Genomic DNA, 20,967 nt, shown 5'->3' with positions numbered 1-20,967 from the left:
GAAGAACGAGAATTGTTGCTATCATGGGGCAAAGTCAGAGACCAGCAAGCGCTAATTTTAATTGATCCAGGGGCTACTGATAATTTCATATTAGAGGACCTAGCCCTGAGGCTGGGAATAAAGACGGAGGAGTTGGGCAGGGCTTTGGATGCCGATCAGATGTTCTGTGGGAATCCTGTGCTAGTCACTCCCTTGATAGGGAAGCTCCGTCTTCATGTACAGAGTTATGTGGATCAGGAAGACTTCTTCATTTCTCCACTGAAACATCATGATGTAGTCTTGGGAATGCCTTGGTTTCATCGCAAGGCAGTGAAGTTGACTCTTCCTAAAAGAGTGTTGGAGTTTGTGCATAGGGGGAAAAAGCAGTGTTTAGTTGTGAGGAATAAAGGGGAGACTATCCCCATTGTATCTGATGTTTCATGTGGTAAAGCAATAAAGTCTGCAATTTTCGTGTACATGGTTTTTGTAAAAGAAAAAGAGAATGATATGCATGCTGAAATGAATGATGCAGACAAAGATAAATTTCAGTTTCTTGTAAACTTTAAAGATTGCTTTTCCGACGCTTTGCCAGGGGAGTTACCCCCAGAGAGACCAGAAGATCATCAGATAGAGTTAATGCTTGGTAGTGAGCCACCAAACAGACCACCTTATAGAGTCAGTGCGACTCAGAGAGAGGAGATTATGGCTCAGGTACAGGACTTGTTGTCCAAGGGGTTGATTCAGCCCAGTTCTCCTCCTTTTTGTTCCCCTGTACTGCTAGTACATAAGAAAGATGGCTCATTCCGTATGTGCGTCGATTACTGCGCACTGAACAAAATGACCATCAAGAATAGATTCCCTATTCCGCGCATTGATGATGTGCTGGATCAGTTAAATGGAGCTTCAGTTTTCAGCAGGATAGACTTATAGAGTGGCTATCACCAAGTGAGGATACAGCCTCAGGATGTGCACAAGACAGTGTTCCGATGCCTTTTGGATCGACCAATGCCCCAGCTACCTTCAATAGGATGATGGATCGTATCTTCCGACCCTATAGATAGTTCACTGGTACCTTCTTCGATGACATAATGGTCTTTTCTAAGTCCGAAGAAGAGCACAAGGAACATCTTGCTATAGTGTTTCAAGAGCTGAGAAATCATCAGCTCTATGCAAACAGCAAGAAAAGTGAATTCTTCTTGGAAGAAATCCATTATTTGGGGCATATAATATCCAAGAATGGGATACAGATCGGATCCAACAAAGATTTGTGCCATTCAAGAATGGCCAGAGCTGAAAACTGTGCATGAAGTTCGAAGTTTCCTAGGCCTGTGTTCTTACTACAGAAGGTTTATCAGGCATTTTGCGGATATAGCCGCTTCACTTCACGATCTTACTAAGAAAAATGCAGCTTTCAGGTGGGGAATTCCTCAATAGACAGCTTTCACCACACTCAAGGAGAGGTTGACTACAGAGCCAATCTTAATCGTTCCAGATTTGTATCAACCATTTGATGTGGATTGTGATGCTTGTGGGGAATGTGTTGGGGCTGCATTGAATCAGAATGGTCATGTAGTGTGGCTTATGAGAGCAGAAGACTCCGGCATGCAGAGAGATATGTGGGAATCTATGAGAAAGAGTTATTGGCTGTAATTCATGCCATCCATACATGGAAGCACTATCTTTTGCGTGCAGATTTTACTGTTAAAACAGATCACCAAAGTCTGAGTTACTTTTTGACTTAGACCAAGCTTTCCGAGAAGCATATGAAATGGGCAAACATGCTGTGAATGTATCATTTTCAGATTGTCCATACCCCAGGAATTCGGAACAGAGTGGCATATGCCTTGTCCCGAAGACCCCAGGTCAATAATGTGACTATTGCTTATCATCAGGACCTAGAAGGCATGAGGGAGCAATATGCTAGTGATGCAGATTTTGGTGAGATTTTATAGCAAATGCAAGAGGGGCAATCCACCAATCACTATTCCCTGAAAGATGGGTATCTAATGAAAGATGATTGCCTATGCATCACCCAGGAGATGAGGGAAAAGATTTTGGAGGAATGCCATGCACCTCCCTATGCTGGACACAGAGGAATTACAGCAACAACTCTAGCACTAGAGAGGTATTTCTTTTGGCCAGGGATGCGGAAAGATATACATCAGTTTGTTATTGAATGCCTTACGTGTCAGAAAGTGCAATATGATAGATGGAAGGCACCTGGCCTACTTATGCCTCTTCCCGTGCCTCAGGCACCATGGGAAAGTATTACAATGGACTTTATTTTTGATTTGCCAAGATCAAAGTCAGGGAATGATGGGATTTGGACTATCATTGATAGATTCAGCAAGCAAGCTCATTTCATTCCGGTTTGCAAAATCATAAAGGCAGATCATATGGCTAAGATTTCATGGCACAGATCTTTAAGCATCATGGTATGCCTAAGTCCATTGTCAGTGATCGAGATCCCAGAATGACCAGTCTATTCTGGAGAGCTTTATTTGATAACATGGGGACGAATCTGAATTTTTCTTCTTCTTTCCATCCCCAGACAGATGGTCAAAGTGAAGTAGCAAATTCTACAGCATTGGATATGCTGAAATGCTACGTGGGTGACCAAGGTTGAGACTGGGAAAAGTACCTACCATTGGTAGAGTTTGCTTACAATAATACAGTACACAGCTCTACAGGGAAAGCCCCCTTTGAGGTCATTTATGGGAAGGTGATTTTGCCACCTATCCTGAGGACCAAGGATGAAATATTTGCAGCCGATCAGTTTGTGAGAGACCTCTTGACAGCTTACAGCCAAGTCCAGACAGCTTACAGCCAAGTCCGGATAGCAATCGAAAGGTCTCAAGAGAAACATAAAAGAGCTGCAGATAAGCATGGGAGACATTTAGATCTCAAGGAAGGGGATTAAATACTTTTGAAGTTTGAAAAAGCTAGGCTCCGCAAGTTTAAAGGCAAACTGAAAGTGTATGCAAAGTTATCTCCCAGATACTATGGCCCTTACAGGGTTACAGAAAGAATAAATGAGGTTGCATACAGGTTATCATTGCCAGAGCATTGGAGGATTCACAATGCATTCCATGTGAGTCTTCTAAAGAAATCCCAGGGGCCAGAGCCTACAGAGCCAGTATCAGAGGATCCACCAGAAGTGGATGAGTTGGAGGAGGTCCTTCAGCTAGAGCAAATTGTGTACCATACTGTACGCAAAGGTCCTCAGGGCAAGGAGTTTTACAGGTATTTTGTAAAATTCAAGAATTATATGGCATTAGATGCCAAGTGGATGGACGAAGACATGTTATCCGATCATCCACAGCTTTTGGATGTTTACAAGGAAGCCGAGGGGATGCCACCACAATGTAAATATCCTAAGTCAAAGTATAGTTGATCATTTATTTGATCATAATTAAAGAGTTTTATATGTGTTAATTATGGTCAAAGAGTTCTTTTAATGGTCAAAGAATTGACTACAGTCAAAGACACTTGACTCTAGTCAAGTAAACCTGACTTCGGTCGGGGAGACTTGGTTTATTACCAAGAGGGTTAACTACGATTAACCAGAGAACTACAGAGCTGACTACGGTTAGAGAGTGTTGACTTCCGTCAACGAGACTTGGCATGCGCCAAGAGGGTTAACCACGGTTAACCAAGATGTGCCAACTTCGGTTGGAGAGACTTGACTATAATTAAGGCGCCTCGACCCTTGGTCAAAGCCTCTTAATTATAATCAAGAGCGTTGACTTCGGTTAACCAGAGAATAAATATATATTTTTATATTTGTTATGTGTGCACATGTGTTTAGTGGGGACGCCCACCGTGACTAGAATTAGTCCACAATGTGTTATTTGCATGCAAAGCGCTAACAATTAATGGGTGCCATGGTGGTGCGCTTTAATTAATTGTTGCAGGTACTAGGAAGAGTTATTTTCCTAAGCGCTACGGGAGCCTAACAAGCATCTAGGAGGCGGTTCGCGTGACCAAGTGCTTCGAAGACTCCAGAGTTGCCCTTAGTGGCATGTAATAGGACTTGATCAAGTGGCATGTTGCCAATTTCAAATGAGCTTGAAGCTCTTGTAATATGGATTCACATTGGATCATATATGTGCAGCTCTATGCTGAACTCTTGTAACATATTCTCTCTTCAAGAAATAAAATACCTTCGGGGGGGTCCAGCCCGACATGTTGTCTTGGGCCCTAGCTATGTATAGAGAGAGAGAGAGAGAGAGAGCTCTTATGAGTGTTTCTGCAGTAAATTATGAGCGTGAGGTTCCACTAGAGAGCTAGCGATTGCATAAAGAAATGAGAGTGTCTCTGCTGTCTTTTATGAGGGAGTATTTCATTGGCTTAGTATTTCAGGGGAGGGAGGGGGGAGAGTTTATTAAAGTTTTCAGAAGACTGATGGATCTATGAGACTGTTAGAAACCTGATACGAGCAAGATGAAAGGGTGGAGCTGCTAATGAGCATCAACACCCATGCAGAAAACAAAAGATAAATGCTACATAGTCTTATCAGACTAATAGTCATCTCTATCGTCACTATCATCATAATCATCATCAGATAATCTGTCATCTGAATACAAAGTGAAATATGCTCCAATGTCACGATTGTGGTCCACTTTTTCCCCCCTCGTCAAGGGTGGGGGAGCAAGAGCATAAAATCAAAGAGAGTGCGTAGTCTTGCGCTGTCTCCTAGTCAGAGCTTTACGTTTTACAAGGGCGACCATGATCCCTGTCAGTCGCGCTTCCACTCTGAATAAGGAGGGCATGTCCCCAAGCATAATCTGTACATCAACCCTTTGCATGAGCTGTCGTGTCACTAGTTTTGGATCTCGATCGCGTCCAGGGCTTGTGGAGTGGGAGCCTGTACCATGGTATGCTCCTCCTGTCTCTGTGATCAAAGTAGGCACTCACGATGTCTGACTACATGATGGATGAATGTGGCTAAGCATTTGTGATGTGGAAAAGAGAGGAACCGGGATAACAACCAGGAGCTATCTTTGAATAGACAATAGGCATCTGATAGAGCCATAAAAGAGCACAATGCTAGCTACGGTATTTTGTTGCGTCCAGAGCTGCAATCTCCATATGCCCTGACTCGATATAGGTAGGTGATGACCTGAAATGTTGCATCGAGCTGCAATGGAGATGATTAAAACTCAGCCTGGATGATCTGGTGAGGAACTGACGGCTTACTGCGAATCATTCGTGATAACATGAGTACCTGTAGTCGCTCCACATGAGCCCACTGCTGTCTTACATCCCTGCTGGTCGGGCCAAAGGAGTCAAAAGTAGGCACTTGGTCCAAGGGTCTTGAAAGTGTGAGAGAAAGCATTGCCTCTCTAGTTTGGCCAATGAGGCATGCCCTCTGCTCAAGCGAGTCTGCATCGCCGGTCTCATTGTGAAAATAGGTTTGGAGAAGATAACCCCTAAATATATGTATGACGAGAGAATCTCGACCGGTGACCCATCAAAGGTAAAATGCTTCCGATGCATAGCGACCCGAGATGTATTGATGATCATAACCTTGGTTTTCGCAAGGTTGACCTTTAAGTCATGCGACTCACAAAAAGGCTGTAGCACGTCTAAGTGCCTTTGGAGACCCTTTGCTCCACATCATTTGCATATAGCAAGATCTGAATCAGAGTGCCAGCAAGAGAGCAACCAACCCCCCCTAGTGTCTGCATAACTATCTCAAGTTCATCAATGTAGAGGCTAAACAGGGTTTGTGATAGAGGACACCCTTGTGTGACCCCAATAGTACTCAAAATCTTGTCCGTCCATCCAAACTTTGTCTGAATTTTGCCTGAGACTCTCGTAAAGTGCCACGACAGCCCAAATAATTTCCTGATCATAACCCAAATTGGGCTCTTGGAATTGTATCAGAGGCTTTGTGGAAGTCCACAAAGCAACAATAAACCCTCTGCTTCCGTGCCCTCGCCTCCTCAATAATAAATCTGAGTATGAGAATGTGATCCATGGTCCCATGATCACATCAGAATCTGGCCTATCCATATGTATTAAGCCCGTGCATCTCTGCAAATCGGCTAACCTCGGGGTCAAGCACGGATGCATAAATCTTGGATATGACATGTATGATCATGATGGTTGTGTAGTTCCTCGCTCATGGGATCCCCTGTCTTGTGGATGGGCGAGATAGCGTTAGTAGTCCAGGTGCGTGGGAAGGCAAGACAAACTGCTTCATTGAAGGGCTTTGCTAGGATCAGGACTACGATATTAATTCCATATGCAATGAATTCAGTGCATAGACCCTCATGATCTTTCGCTCGGCCATTATAAAGCTTCATCACAACATCCTTAACACTCCCTGTGGTAAAGAGTGTACAGGAAGTGGGACGAGGTGTATGTGAGAGGTCAAGAGTTGTCTGATTTGGGATGTCGTATAGTATATCATACCGAACTTTAGTGTCAGTGAAAGGTGAGGGGGAACATCGCTCTAGAAATCTCCGCCAAAAGTCCTTGGAGTTATTGCTAAACAAGGTGTTTAGTAATTCTTCCTCATTTCAGTGGATAAAATCCTATTTCTTCCTACAAACCAATTGACGATGCTTACATATTGTTTCAGGTTCGCTCGGAAGATTGTGTTTGGTTTCGAATTTAAGTTGACTGCATAGAGCCAACCATTACAAGGGACGGTCCCAAGTAGCGGTGGGCAAGTGGAGCGAGTAGTGGGAGGGAAGGTGTGAAGGGCAGCCTCGTGAAGTGAGCGGGTGATCAGAGCAGCACGATCCTCTAGTAAGGGTATGAAATCAATATACGTGAAGTGTATCAAGGCGTGCTGAGTACATAGGCGAGAGACTACATTTTAGTGTATATTATGATAAGTGCTATGAGTGATTAGTGGAGTGAAAACTTTTGCGAGGCGATGTGTGGAGATACGAAAGAAGAGGTATGTGTGGTTGGCTCCAGGAGGAAGTGGTGCGACAATAAAGTCAGTAATACGAGAGGCAAAGGCAGGGGATCCCATGATGTAATCAACAACGTTGGAGCCTCCTACATGTGGGAAGCAAGTAAAGCCACCGAGGAAGGCCATTTATCAAGACCACTATAAATAATGAGATCATGCACCCTGCCCAGATCCAACAATGCTTGCCCATAGGATAATCGAGGCCCGCCTATCAGCTGAGATTCGCAACAAACCTGCATCGTCTAGGTCAATGTATGGTAGCATAATAGAATCATCTCTGAAATTGAGGAGTGGTACTTGACGCTCCCCTATCCTCGTGTTGAAGTCCCCTACCAAGAGATATTGAAGGCGCGCACTTCATCGCGGCTCAAGAGATCGGCGATGTCTTGATAAAGAGCTATGTATGGTGATGTCTTAGTCTCCTCTTGTCCTTTTTGTTTTTGTGTGTGTGTGTGAGAGAGAGAGAGACACAGAGAGAGAGAGAGAGAGAGAGAGAGAGAGAGAGCTCTTACAAATTTGTACATCTTTGTCAGGTGCTGTTTTGCAGCACCGAGGCAGGAAGATCTTCATTTGTGCGGCAACTTGAACCAGATTGGCACGTCGACACTTCTGTAGAGACCATATCACAACTAGCTGTATGTAGAAGCAATAAATCTTTTTTGCTTGTTCTGCTTTCATTTGACGAAGTTTATCATTCTTGTGGTGTAAGAACATTGATCAGAGTTTATGAGTGAGTAGATGTGTTTTGAAGGTATGGGTAAGGATGCTTCTTATAATCCACTGAATGTGTTCTTGCAGCGTTTCATTCGGTATGAACTACATGTCTCTTCCAAAGGAACGGGTCATATGGCTCCAAATGTCTTTGGGTCTGAATCTCTTGAAAACTACTTTGGAAGGCTTGGGCATAACTAAGAAAACATCTACAGGTCAAGGATACCAACAAGTGCATCAGAAGTGAACGTAGCATGTGCACAAGGGAGTAATGCTAAGAGGCTACCCAACTCTCGCGTGAAATGCTCTTGGGAAGGTTTGGATTGTGGGTTGTGGATACACCTCAGATGGAGCTGCTAGCTGTACTTTTTTTGCTAGAATAATGTATGTATTAGCAGTGCTCTGCTATTTGTTGGGGAATAGGCAGAGATCTTGGTAATTATTGTGGGGCTTTGCCTAGAAGTGACTACCTTTTGTTAATCTTTTATATGAACAACAGGGAACTGTGATCATGTCGCGTTTTTCCCGTGCATGAATAACCCACAGAATTGTACTGTTTTGGGCAGCTCCATGCAGTGGTTTTGACAAGATGATGATTCTCAGACATCTAGATCTTAGAGATGAGGCAGATGTTTAGAATAGGTCATGACTTACCCATTTAAACTATGGTTTGGCAGAGTACTTTTTTTGATTATTTTAACATTATTTGTATCTTAAAATGTTTGGACACTGTACAAGTCTTGGTAAAAAATAAGTCTGGAGTTGTATAAACAAACAATTGTCATTTCAGTAGTTAGTGTATATACATTAAGGCAAGAGATTCCAGAATCTTTCAAAACCTAGATGGCAGCTTATTCTTACTGAGAGAACATAAGCATTCATTTTCTTCTCATTTACTCAAGTTGCTTACACAAACTCCCTTCTTTCCTTCGTTCTTTCTCTTGTTTTATAGAAAATTTAATTTGTAAGATTGGGTATATCCTAGTCTTATGCATCAACAAAACATTTTTTATGTAATTACTGTGTATCAACAAAACATGTCAATAAAGTAATACGGGAATGCTGTTTTTATGTAATTAGCTATAGGCTATCGTCATCAATATTTTTTTGGAGGACCATATGTCACGTTTTTAGATGTCAATCCTGTCTCAAGGAGAGTAATCTTTTTCTCAGCTATCCTGGTGACTCTCCGCTTGAAAGAGCTCTCAAAACATAACTTACACAGGAGGAAGGGGAAAAAGGAAGCAATAATGACAGCAAAGAAGTTTCCAAAGCATAACAATCTGGACGCTTGTGGGATTTTCATTAATCAGTAGATGGAATTTTTGTCTAGAGACAGATGGAAATTTTCAAATGCAGTCCCAAATGGGCAGTGAACCTTTCTAAATTCTAAGCCCGAAAAAAATAACGAGGAAAGTTATTAGCACTGCCTTCATGGATTCTTTCTAGCTGACTGCCTTCCAGGCAGCGCTCTACTTACACTTTTATTAAAGTGTACCCCACAACCTTTTGCCACATGGATTCTTTCTATTTTTGTGAGCCCTCTCTCTCTCTCTCTCTCTCTCTCTCTCCTGAGTAGTAAAGGCACTCCTTTGCCTGCCTCCCCCTCCCTCCCTCCCTCTTGTAGTAAAGGCAGTGCTCACGAGTATTTGTACTCGCTTGTTTGATTTGCTCTTTTGTACACTCGTGAACACAAATACAGTTAGGAGGGATGATGATGAGTACAAAGTGGGAAGGAGTTAAGAAGGCCATCGAAGATGCTTTCAAAAAATTCTTTCTTTGGATGGCACTCTAATAAGAAAAATGGAAGAGTACTTTGTGATGTGCATGGAGAGGTTGGACAGCCATCTATATTGAAATACGAGATAGTAAAATAAAACGTTCAAGAAAATGATTGAATAACAAGCCTCCCGGAGTTGAGTTAGGGAGTCATTGGGATCTCACACTCTTGAAAATGTTGATTGAAAAAAGAGCTTGGAAGAGGTGGAAGCTAGTCAAAGGGGAGTTAAAGAAAGGGCAAAGAAGCGAAGTCTTAAAATGAGATAATGCTTTTTGAGGAGAGAAGGAACAAAACCTTGAATTTTGAAAAATTGAGGGTTGAGCAAATAAAAATTGTGGGAAAATATCACATGGGAGATGCATTTAATTATGAAATTTTAAGGATGCTAAAACAAGATATGATGCCAGAACAAGGAGAGTTATCCCAAAGGGGAATTTTGTTTTAATCAAAGAGGATCTTATGTAAATGCAAATAAAGGAGTGGAAGGAGGGCATAAGCCTCAAGTAGGTCGTGGAAACCAGAGCCAAGGGCAAACAGAGATGAGAGTTATTCTCTAAGGCCACAAGTCTTCACCCCTTTATAAATAGGTGTATGTGGCTTGTGGGACCTTCGATGCTTGACTTTTCGTCTTTGGAACACAAATGAGGGGGTTTGTACTTTGCAACAAGCAATTTCATGAGACTTTCTAGGGGAGAGATTGTCTTATAAACATAGGGACTCTGAGTGAGACATGCTGATATCCATATTACATGGTTGCAAATAAATTCTTTTGTGCATTTAGAGATGCAATAATGTAGGGATATGTGACGTTAGTGGTGTGGTAGTCTTCTCTTGCCCACACTAGGAGCCACATGACACTATGCAGGTAATCATGAGCATGTTCGTCACTGGGTTTGCTTGAAGAGGCCTTTGGCCGTAGATGCATATACCATAGAATGCTACTTCACTCCAATGTTGTTAGGTATCTAAGGTTTCGATTAGAAAATCATAGACATTATGGTGTTGTATGAAAATATCTAGAGATATGGACATCAAGGCAAGAGTATAATATTTTGGGACTTTGATTTCAAGACAATATTTTCGAGATATTTCACGTGCACATGTAGCTAGTTAATTGAGACGTTTAGATGTATACTAGAGGACACACATGCTTGGACCCATGTCATGTTACAGGTAGTATTTGCTTGGCATGTCACCCATGAGATAGAGTTGTACAATGGTCTATAGAGATGGTTGGATTTAGACATTGCATATGTAGCTCTTTGTGAGGTGGCTAGAATGTTGTGGACAGGATAGGTTTTTGCTTTTGCTTAAAGATCTTTGATATCACAGTGAACCCGCTTATGTGAGGGGTAGATCACTCACATGTTTGATCTTGCCATGCCACCTGTCTTGCCATTTCTTCATCCAATTTCTAATTTGCTTGGATAGGATGTTGGTAGTTACTAAATTGTTGATGCCAAAGTCCTAGCTTCTCACTCACTTAGGTGCACATCATCCGTTTTTTTGAACAATGACGTCTACTAACAAGCTAGATGTATTTTGCTAAATGGATGGTACAATGAAGAGTGCAATCAATATTGGCACACTTCTCTAAGAGTGCAACTATGAGTGCCAATGCCTAGGCAATGGTTGCAAGCAAAGGGCGCCTAGATAGGGAATGGACTAGAAAAGAGTCATCATCAATCAAGCGGAGGACCCTCTCTCTATAATAAGCATTTGGTATCATGTGCACTACTTGTAGCTACTCAAATCCAACCCAATTATAAAACTCTTAGAGATCGACCTCCCAAATGCTCATGCTTAGAATCATGATGGTCAAACTAAAGTGTCAAAGAGGACGAACTTTGTTGACATGCTGGGCGTGGGCCTATAGCTTGGCAACAATACCTCTTCAATCTAGCTGATGACACTATCTACAATGCCTAGACATCATTATATGAGGCGAGTCTGTGCAACCAAATCAAAAATCTTTTGAAAATCAACGAAGCATTAGTATACATTATATCTTCAATGTGTTGCCTCCTCAATGAGGGCTCTAAGAGTGAAGATGTGATCTAAGGTGGAATGAACCTCTCTCAAGCATGCCTAGCCTCCTTCCCTTATGCATGTCTACTTCGCATGTTCATTGATTAGTATCTCCAATTCCAATCTATACACATTGGGCATCAAGTGAACCAAGCATAATGGTCGATGTGAGTACTTCCCAACCATGAGTCAAGAGCTCCACTTGAAGTCAATCTCGAGATCCTTGGCTCTACCATTTTGTAGCTTATTTTGTCATGCTACGATTAATGATGTGGAGCTAGTAGAATGAGCAATGTTAGTTATATTAGGTTGGTCGAGAGCATCCTACAAAGTCTCTTCATATGCCTTCCAAGACGAGCTCATCATTGACTCCTTGCAATCATTGTTGGCATGAGATTTAAGAGGTCCCGTTGGTGTCATACACGAAATTATCATCTCTTGCATCCCACCAAGCTTTTATTCTCTTAGATGAACATCGGATTGCCATGGGACAAAACTCTAGACATCATTCGCAAATCACACGTTGAGACTTGGTGAAAGACTAAGGCCACATGGCATTGTCATGAGACGAGACTATGTACCATGCATGACATGCATGAGGTAGAGGTAGAGGTGCATGGGCTACTAAGATACCCTTGGAATGATGAGATCCTAGGTAGCATGGGCTACGGAGATACCCTTGGAAGGATGAGATCCTAGGTAGACTTCAAGCTAGTGTTCAAGACATGGGATGAATCATTAATGATTGGGATCAAGCATTTTCTCATCATAGGGCATACCCACATGACTGCTAGTCGACTAGGGAGCTAGAAAATATTCTATAGATTTCTTTGAAGGGGAGGATCTCGTATTGATGGTTGTGAGTTTTCTCAATACAACAACTAGACTAGCACGTGGATGGATACATATCTAGCAAGCAAGAACCCAATTTGAGGCACCCACCTTTTAGCATCATATCGCTAGGCTATACACATTAGACCAGGAGTTCTACACATTGGTAGATCTCGTGTGTTCTAGAGGCACTAAGACTCCATTAGAACACTATCTAGCCTCATGACGACACAAATCTCATGATGGTATTGAGACTAAATATGTAGAGGTGCGTAGACACCTCAGTTTCTATACACAGGATGTTTTGATAAAATGTATTACATTCTTTTGCCACATGGGCCCTTTTGGCTTGTTGCAAACATCCCCCCCCCTCGCCTTTTCCTCTCCCTCTCCCTTTCCCTCCCCCCCTCCCTCCCTCTTGTGGGGGTTAAAGGCCACTGCACCTTAACCCCGGTTATGTACAATACTCAAACACATATATATATGGATGACATAGAAGTTTAAGGTGTTCTACACCCACCAAAACTTGTGTGACTCCCTCTTCTGGCTTTCCCTCTCTCTCACCTTCTTCCATTCCTCTTCTATTATTGAGACTCTCAATTGGTATCAGAGTGTGGGTGTTCTAGCTGTGAGCCCGAGTGTGAGCCTGGAGCCTGAAGTCTATTGTGTTGCAGCTTTGTGGGAGGAAGGAGAACCTCTATTGGGTGAATTTACCTACATCCTCGAGTGTAGAGACCTTGCAGAAACATTTTGAAAGTTCTCTGAGCGGTTTTTGCAAGCTTGCAGGTGATTTTGGAGGAAAAAGACGTTTTTTGATGATTCCCTTGTTCCTTTCGATGATTGAGAGTCCAGAATGACTTGCAGAGGCAACCATTGCTTGATTTTGGTGTCCATTGCACTTCGGGAGTTTGAAAACCCCTTTATTCTTGAATTTGGGATCATTTCATTGGATTTCTAACTGTCTCTACTTCAACGTTTTTCTGCGAGTGTGTTGGAACTCAAGTTTGAACCAAAATTCATAGATATGTTAGTTTCGGTGGACTCAAAAGGTCCTAAAACTTCGGTGGTGCTCATCATTTGCACTCTGCTGGTGTTTACAAACAAGTTTGTTTGCAAACACCTTTTTTGGTTCGTGTATTGGCCCCAGTGATTGGGACCACGGTTTTCAAAACCGTCTATTCCATTGCGTTTTGGAGGCCGAAAACCCCTATTTGTCAGCTCTTGCATGATATCCCTCTCTCTGAACCCTCAAATCATCTGTTTCTCTGTCAAAAATCCATTCAAAGGTTCAAACCTTTGATTTTTGGATTACAGGTCAATTACAAAGGTTGACCCCCCGTTTCCCATTCATCGGTTGGGATTTTGCAGTTCCAATAGAAGAGAGATATTTGCAGATTGTCTTGCTAAGTTGATTATGCAGTGACGCACATGATTTGAGGCATCTCAAGCTAAGTTTGTGCTTTATGAAAAAGGGGATATGGAATGTTGTGAATGGAAAGGAAAAGAAGCCTACAAAAGAAGAAGCTGATTGGTTGATCAAAGACAAGAAGGCTCTTACTATCATTGCTTTGGGATTAAGTGACTCATACATTCACCACATTGATGGCTTTGAAACTTCACATGAAGCTTGGGATCATCTTCACACAGTATTTGGTGCACAAGGGAAATGCGCTTAAGGCGATGGGGGATGATCCAAGCTGAGGCACTAAAGAAAGAGGTAACACAACTACTTGAGGCGAGATTCATCTTTCATGTTGATGGTTCAAAATGGATATCTCCTGTAGTTGTCACACCAAAGAAAGGAAATAAGTGGCGGGTTTGTGTGGACTTTCGTCCTTGGAATGCATGCACTAAGACGGATCATTTTTCTTTGCCATTCCAAGATGAAATACTAGACCAAGTAGCAGGGCATGAAATGTATTCTGTATGTGAACCAAATGTGGTTGAATTATAGGGGGGACAACAAGTTGAGATGCCCTTGAGAAGATCAGCTAGAGTATCTAGACCGTCTTAGAGATTTGTTCCAAGGGTAGACTATGTGATGCTTATTTACTGATTGCGGGGAGCCTTCTTACTATAGGGAGGCTATGATGTGTGAGGATCAGTGCAAGTGGGAGTATGCTATGCAATCACAGATGAATTCACTGATGAAAAATAAGACCTCGAACTTGGTTTCTTTGCCACATGGAAAGAAAGCATTGCCATGTAATTGGGTTTATAAGATGAAGGTCACAGGTGATGATGTGCCTAAGTATAAGGTCTGTTTGGTCTCGCTAAAGGGTTCAAGCACGAGAAGGGTGTGGATTTTGATGAGATTTTCTCTCATAATCCACACTTAGATGAGTACTTGGACTTGTGGCCAGCAAAGGATATGGAGCTTATGCAGATGGATGTAAAGACTGCTTTCTTGCATCGGGATCTGCATGAGGAATCTTTCATGTTACAGCCAAAAGGTTTTGAAGAAAAGGGCAAAGAGAATTTGGTTTGCAAGCTGAAAAAGAGTCTCTATGGCCTTAAGATAGCGCCTAGAGAATGGTATTAGAAGTTTGATGCTTCCATTTGGTCCCAAGGTTTCAGAAGGAGTGCAATTGATTATTGTCTCTACACTAAAAGGGCTAAGGATAATAGCCTGATACTCCTGGCACGTTATGTAGATCATATGCTATTGTCTAGCAAGAACGCTTAGCCTGCAGGTCATATTCTTGGTATGCCCATCATGCATGACCGGAGTAGGAAAGTTCTTTGGCTTTCACAGAAGGAGTATGTTACAAAAGTATTGTGGAAGGCAGTAAGTACTCCATTGTCTACATATGTGAAACTGATTCCTACAAATAGTCCCAAATCAGATAAGGAGAGGTCCATGATGGCCAAGGTTCCTTATCCATCAGCAGTTGGGAGTCCTCTGTATGCTATGATAGCTACTCGACTGGAGATTGCATTTGTAGTGGGAGTTGTTAGTCGGTATATGGCTAATCTAGGAAAGAGGCATTGGGAGGCAGTTAAATGCATCATGAGGTACATGAAGGGTACCAAGGAGATGTGGGCAGAAGAGAGATGCGTGTACGTGGGTACACAGATTTAGACTATGCAGGGCATGTGGATAGCAAGAGATCCACTTTTGTTTATGTGTTCACCTTTGTAGGTGGTGTAGTGTTGTGGATTGCTTTGTCTACCACAAAGACTGAGTATGTTGCAGCCATAGAGGGTTACAAGGAGGCTATATGGATTGATCAACTAGTGGGAGATTTGGGGATTCATACAGGTGTACCAACATTGCATAGTGATTCAAAGAGTGCTATTCAGCTAGCATGGAATTAGGTTTTTCATGCAAAGACCAAACACATTGAGGTCAGGTACCTTTTCATCAGGGAGGTACTTGAGGACAAGCGCATAGAGCTTGTCAAGGTTCATACAGATGATAAAAGTGTAGATATGCTGACAAAGAGTCTATCTAGTCAGTGGTTTGAGTATTGTCATGTATTGATGGGCATTGGATAGTATGTCCATTGGTTGTTCTCCCTTAAAGGCACATTGGCTTGTAAGTGGGAGGTTGTGGGGGTTAAAGGCCACAGTGCCTTAACCTCGATTATGTATAATACTCAAACACACATATATATATGGATGACATAGAAGATTAGGGTATTCTGAACCCACCAAAACTTGTGTGGCTCTCTGTTCTAGCTCTCCCTCTCTCTCACCTTCTTCCATTCCACTTTCGTTGTTGAGATCTCTCACCTCCCTTCCTCCCTCCCCCCCCCGCCCCCCCCTCTCTCTCTCTCACTCTCAGCTTGCTCTCACATCTGCTCTGCATTCACTTCAGCTCCTGCCTCAGCTTAGGTTTCCTTTCATTGTTCATTGCATGGGGGTTTTCTTCTATGTTGTTTTCTACCCTTTTAGCTCTCAGCTCTATATCTAAGTCACTACGTTTAAGTGTGTAGTGTGACTCATGTGATGTGGAGATCTTTTTGGGACACTGATGAAGTGCTCATATCTAAGATACCCTCATTTTGAGCAATGCAAGCAAGAGCTGTCCACATGTGTTACACGTGGATCCCGATTTGTTGCAATTGTGATTCCACAAGGGAGAGAATGGGGAGGGAAAGGGGAAAAGAGAGATTGAGAAGGGAAAGGGGAAGAGAAGGGAGAGGGAAGGAGAGATGCAAGCGTGGCAATCACAAGAGCATGAAATGAAATCAGGAACAAAAGCCATTAAGAAACAAGAGAGAATTAGCTTTATTTCCAAATGAGCATTCAAAAACGAAAGACTAAAGTCAAAGGTCTTCCCTTATATACGCTCCATATTTTTAAGGGAGGGCCAACTGTATGCTCTCTCAATCATTCTATTGCATGTGGGGGCCGAAATGGATATCATGCATGTCCATGGCCATCCGTGGGCATGGAGGTTATGGACTTAGAGGTAGATGCGGGTGATTTGCTTGAGTATCAAGCCCTTGTCTGGATTAAACACCAAATTTTATTGTAAGTTAATATGTTGCTCTTTGACACTTGGAGCATAGAGATGGATATCCCATAAACAAAATAATAAGTAGCCAGAAAAAATGGATTGAGGCTCCCATAGTAGAATATGGACTTCAACATATGTATCATGAATTGTTCATATGTATCATTGAATTGTTCAATCTAGGTCACTAGCCCGACCATAGTCATGGATGGGGGAATAGAATGGAGGAAAATTATAATGGACATTGGGGCCTCTTCTTATAGCTTTCTAAACTCAGGCCATATTCACCGATGATGGATGGACATGTATATTGGCAGTTCGGTGCCATTAGGATGCACTAAATTAGATTCTCTAGGGGATGGGGCATTTGAAAGATGATACCTGCCACTTTGGAGGCTGACATCCCCATCTTTTACAAGCATGTGTGAGAATGGGGGTTGTTCATAACTTCCTTTTGTTCTTGGAGGGTGTGCTTCCCACCATGACCGATAGTAGTGGTGCTGGATAAATCTTTTAAGAGCATGGAACTCCATTATATTAGCCATGGATAAATTGAAGCCGAGAAGATTCCCTTTCCAATGTCTTAGATCTATAGTGTCGTCAAATACTTTGAAGGAGGTAGTCACTTGGCCAATCAAAATCGATATAGGTAATCATTTCCTGGGATCTTGGTCATCTTCGCTACTTTGTCATCATGCATTTGAGCATCACTTTGTGGCAGACTAGATTGGCTTTGCAAGGAACAAGGCCATTCAAATAATTTTTTGCATCAATGGATCGATGATCTCTAGTGTGGATGGAGTGGAGGAAAATGACTGTACTAAATTTTTGACTTTCTAGGTCCTTGGGTTGTGGTGAGTGGAATGGTGTGTGTTGTTGTGGTGGAGGTGGGTGTGGTGGTGAATGGTGAAGGGGTGGAATGTGGTGGGTTTAGCCATAGTGTGTGATGCATGGATGGCCTGTCCTAAGTAAGTGCATAAGTTAGATTGATTAGCCATAGTGTGTGATGCATGGATGTGTTGTGTGGGTTGTCCTAAGTAAGTGTATAAGTTAGATTGGTTAGCCACAGTGTGTGATGCATGGATGTGCTATCCTAAGTAAGTGCATAAGTTAGATTGATTAGTGTCATGACAGCAAGGGGGTGGGCTATCATTGTCAGGGTCTTGAGGTCTATTGGATTAAAAATGGCCTTTTGTAGTACTTTCTTCTCTTGTGAAAGAGATTTGGGGTGTGTGACATGATGGATGGTCTCAAAAGCACTTAGCCATGATGGATGATATGGTGTGATAGAATTAGAAAGTAGATAATCTCGATTGCAAATGGCCTCTTAATGTCTACACACTTACAACTAGCCAAGGCCATCAACCAAGGAACTAGGATTGCAAGGCATGGCCACAAGGTCATGTGGCTTTGATAGTTCTAAAATGGGTCCATCGGTAGAAACTATAGATAGAGTTTGTGCAGAATACAGCACCAACCCCCAAAATTGAGAATTAAGGGTGCAATGGAAGGTCAAAAATATCAAAATCATCCTTCAAAAGTAGGTCCCCACTAAAAAATAACATTGCAATAATCAAGTGCATTTAATTACAGTGCTTTTCTAATAGGGTTAGTAATGTGTGTGGGGGGAGTGGACGAGTTATATCTAGGTGATCTTGTATTGATGCAACCATGAATGTGTTAAAGTGAAACTACAATGTGTAGTCTACAGTGTGTGGGTGAAACTATAATGTGTATTCTACATTGCGTGGGTGAAGATCCTGGTTGATGAGGTTTGTTGATGCATCCAAAAGCCTAACTCTTGCTCTTGTTGTGAGTCCACTTTGGGGGTGATTTTAGATTGTTAGAGTTTTGCTTGTAGATATTTGATGTAATATTAATAAGTGTCCAATATGATGTGCATCTATTCAATGTACCTTGTGTTGGATAGTTCCTCCTGATCAACAGCATGGCAATGCACCCTGTAGTTTTTCTCTACTATAGCCTTATAGGTTTGGATCTCCCTTTGGGCATTGGCCTATGCCTCTTAGCATGTCTCTCGAGTTGTGAATTTATGGTCCCCAATTCTACTTCCACTTGCGCTAGGTTCACCCTCATTTCTTTGCCACCCTTGTTTCTTGTTTGCTCTTGATCCATAGCTTCCTTTATCTTGCATTGGTTTCATTACACTATGAGCTCTTGTTGGAGGTTGACTTTGTCAAGCTATGCCAATATCAATTGGACCAATGTATTGATAGTTTCCTCTTCACGATGCTTGAAAGTTTTGCTAATTGGAACGTGGCTTGCATGAATTTGTATTCCACATTATTTGTTGGGTAGGGTTCTCCATGCAAAGCCTACGGTGTTCTTGATTGATTCTATGTGTTCCACCCATTGAGATCTTGAAGGTTGGGACAACATAATGGTCTTTCCCTTCATGGAGGAAAGGAGGTTGACAACCTGGCATTCCATTGTTGCGAGTTGTGTTTGTTTAGTGTTACCCTCTAGGGGAGTGTCCTGCATTTGGTCATCTGGCTGTTCATAGGGGTCGTGATTTGTTGAAGATTTTCTAGAGGCATTTGAATCCATAACTATGGGTTCGGGCTTTTGGAGTGTTGTGTGGGGCTCCTTTTTAACTTACAAGTTGCCTTGGCCTCTCGCTCTTGTCGTTGTTGTGTGACGATTATGTTCCACTGAGCCTTCTTGCTTAGATTCTTGCTCTTTCATTTAGCTAGATGCACCTTGGACCTCTGCTAACTTCTTTTTGTGGCTATAAGTTTTGAGAGATGGAACTGATTGTGGGAGTCCATTTGGAGAGGAGTTGGAGTGTGTTGCTAGATCCAAGCTCGAGCCTTTACTGTGAGGCTCTAATCATCTCTTGGCAATGATACATTCACCATGTGATATATGATCAACATGAAAAACATTGGTTTACGAATATTTTGATTATGTTGCATGCAGGACAGCTTCATCTCCTTTAAAAAATAGTCTACTCAATTTGTGAGTTGTTGCTATTGGGGCTGGTGGAGTTTGGCTAAATTGGTTGGAGTAATTACATTGTGGTGTTATGATAGGCCCATCTTTGTGAGGAAGCATAATACCCATTCTGATTTGACAAAATTGGGATATTGAATATATTTAAGGGGAATGGCACCCTTGTGTTTATGGACATAGTAATCCACCAAGCCCTAGTAGCTTCTTGCTAAGTAGTTAGAAGTTCTTAAATGGCTTATTGACAAAACTGAGAGTTGAAATGCACTCTGAATTGCATCGTTCAATGTAAAACTAATTTCTTGCCCCTAGAATCTTCAATGAATGTGCTATTTGTATTAACATTGCAATTTGCTATAAACTATGCAATGTATTTCAAGTCGAGTTAGCAAGGGATCTTGGTAACCATTATACTTAGGCCTAGGGACTCTAAGTAGGGTTGGACTTTTGGATTCATAAGGCACCTGATGTAGTTGGCACTATGGTATTGACCTTGAAGTCAAAATTGGCCTTATACTTCAATTTTGAATGCACCACAACTCCACCCAAGGCCTCGATACATTGTGGGACCAAGGGAAAACGCATCTTTTCTTGATTGGGTTGGATGTTTATAGTTGTGCTAAAGCTTCGAGACCCAACTATAGTTGGAGCTCTTCTTGAATCATTTGTTTTAGTAAAGAGATTGATAGTGTCTAGGATGATGAAGAATTAGTGGGAGATGTGGTAGGTTTAGAGTGATGGGCTATCACATGTACCTCATGGATCTCAGACATTTCCTCATCGAAATCAAATTGAACGTTTGGTTCCAATTTGAAAGCATTCTTCAATAGTTGATTTGCTAGATTGGAGAAATCTGAGGACATGAGGGAGTGTTGTCAACTATGTCACATACCATCCTTGAAGAGATATTGCTCTTTGAAAGGGATGACTGATTGTTTGAGCATCTATCTATTGATTTGGGTTGAAACTGAGGTTGGGAAAGTGGTCATCAATGGTGAGGGACACCTCTAGGATTAATGCTAAAGCTTCATTGTATTTGACACTCTCCTTGAGTGTTTTCTCGTAACTACGTTGCATATGTGATGCATGTTTGTCCAAGTTTTTGATGAGTTTTTCTTGGCTTGTCCATTTGACCTTGGAGTTTCTATTGATTAGTGGACAATTGCGAGGAGCATCTACCTTCTCTGGATTATGATGATTGGCATCCCATCGGTAGCGACGGGGTACCGCAGCAAATGTGGGATGCATTCAAAAGGAAGATGGAGCTTGTAAGTA

General features: G+C 42.1%; 1 protein-coding gene across 1 annotated transcript in view; it reads left to right on the top strand.

Annotated features, from left to right (window-relative positions):
- Window positions 1-8,350, top strand: part of PEX22 (peroxin 22) — a 72,515-nt gene extending 64,165 nt beyond the window's left edge. Inside the window, exons 7-8 of the mRNA XM_087395180.1 lie at window positions 7,444-7,545; window positions 7,709-8,350. Coding sequence (XP_087251306.1) covers window positions 7,444-7,545; window positions 7,709-7,822 — 216 coding nt within the window. The 3' untranslated portion in view covers window positions 7,823-8,350. The remainder of the gene's footprint in view (window positions 1-7,443; window positions 7,546-7,708) is intronic.
- The last annotated feature ends 12,617 nt before the right edge of the window (window positions 8,351-20,967 follow it).

Source organism: Dipteris shenzhenensis, chromosome 24 (assembly GCF_047967505.1).
Source record: "Dipteris shenzhenensis isolate YYH24624 ecotype China chromosome 24, Dip_SZ_1.0, whole genome shotgun sequence".
Lineage (NCBI taxonomy): Eukaryota > Viridiplantae > Streptophyta > Polypodiopsida > Gleicheniales > Dipteridaceae > Dipteris > Dipteris shenzhenensis.
The sequence above is the reverse complement of the archived record's forward strand: the minus strand, read 5'-3'. Positions and strand labels throughout refer to the sequence as shown.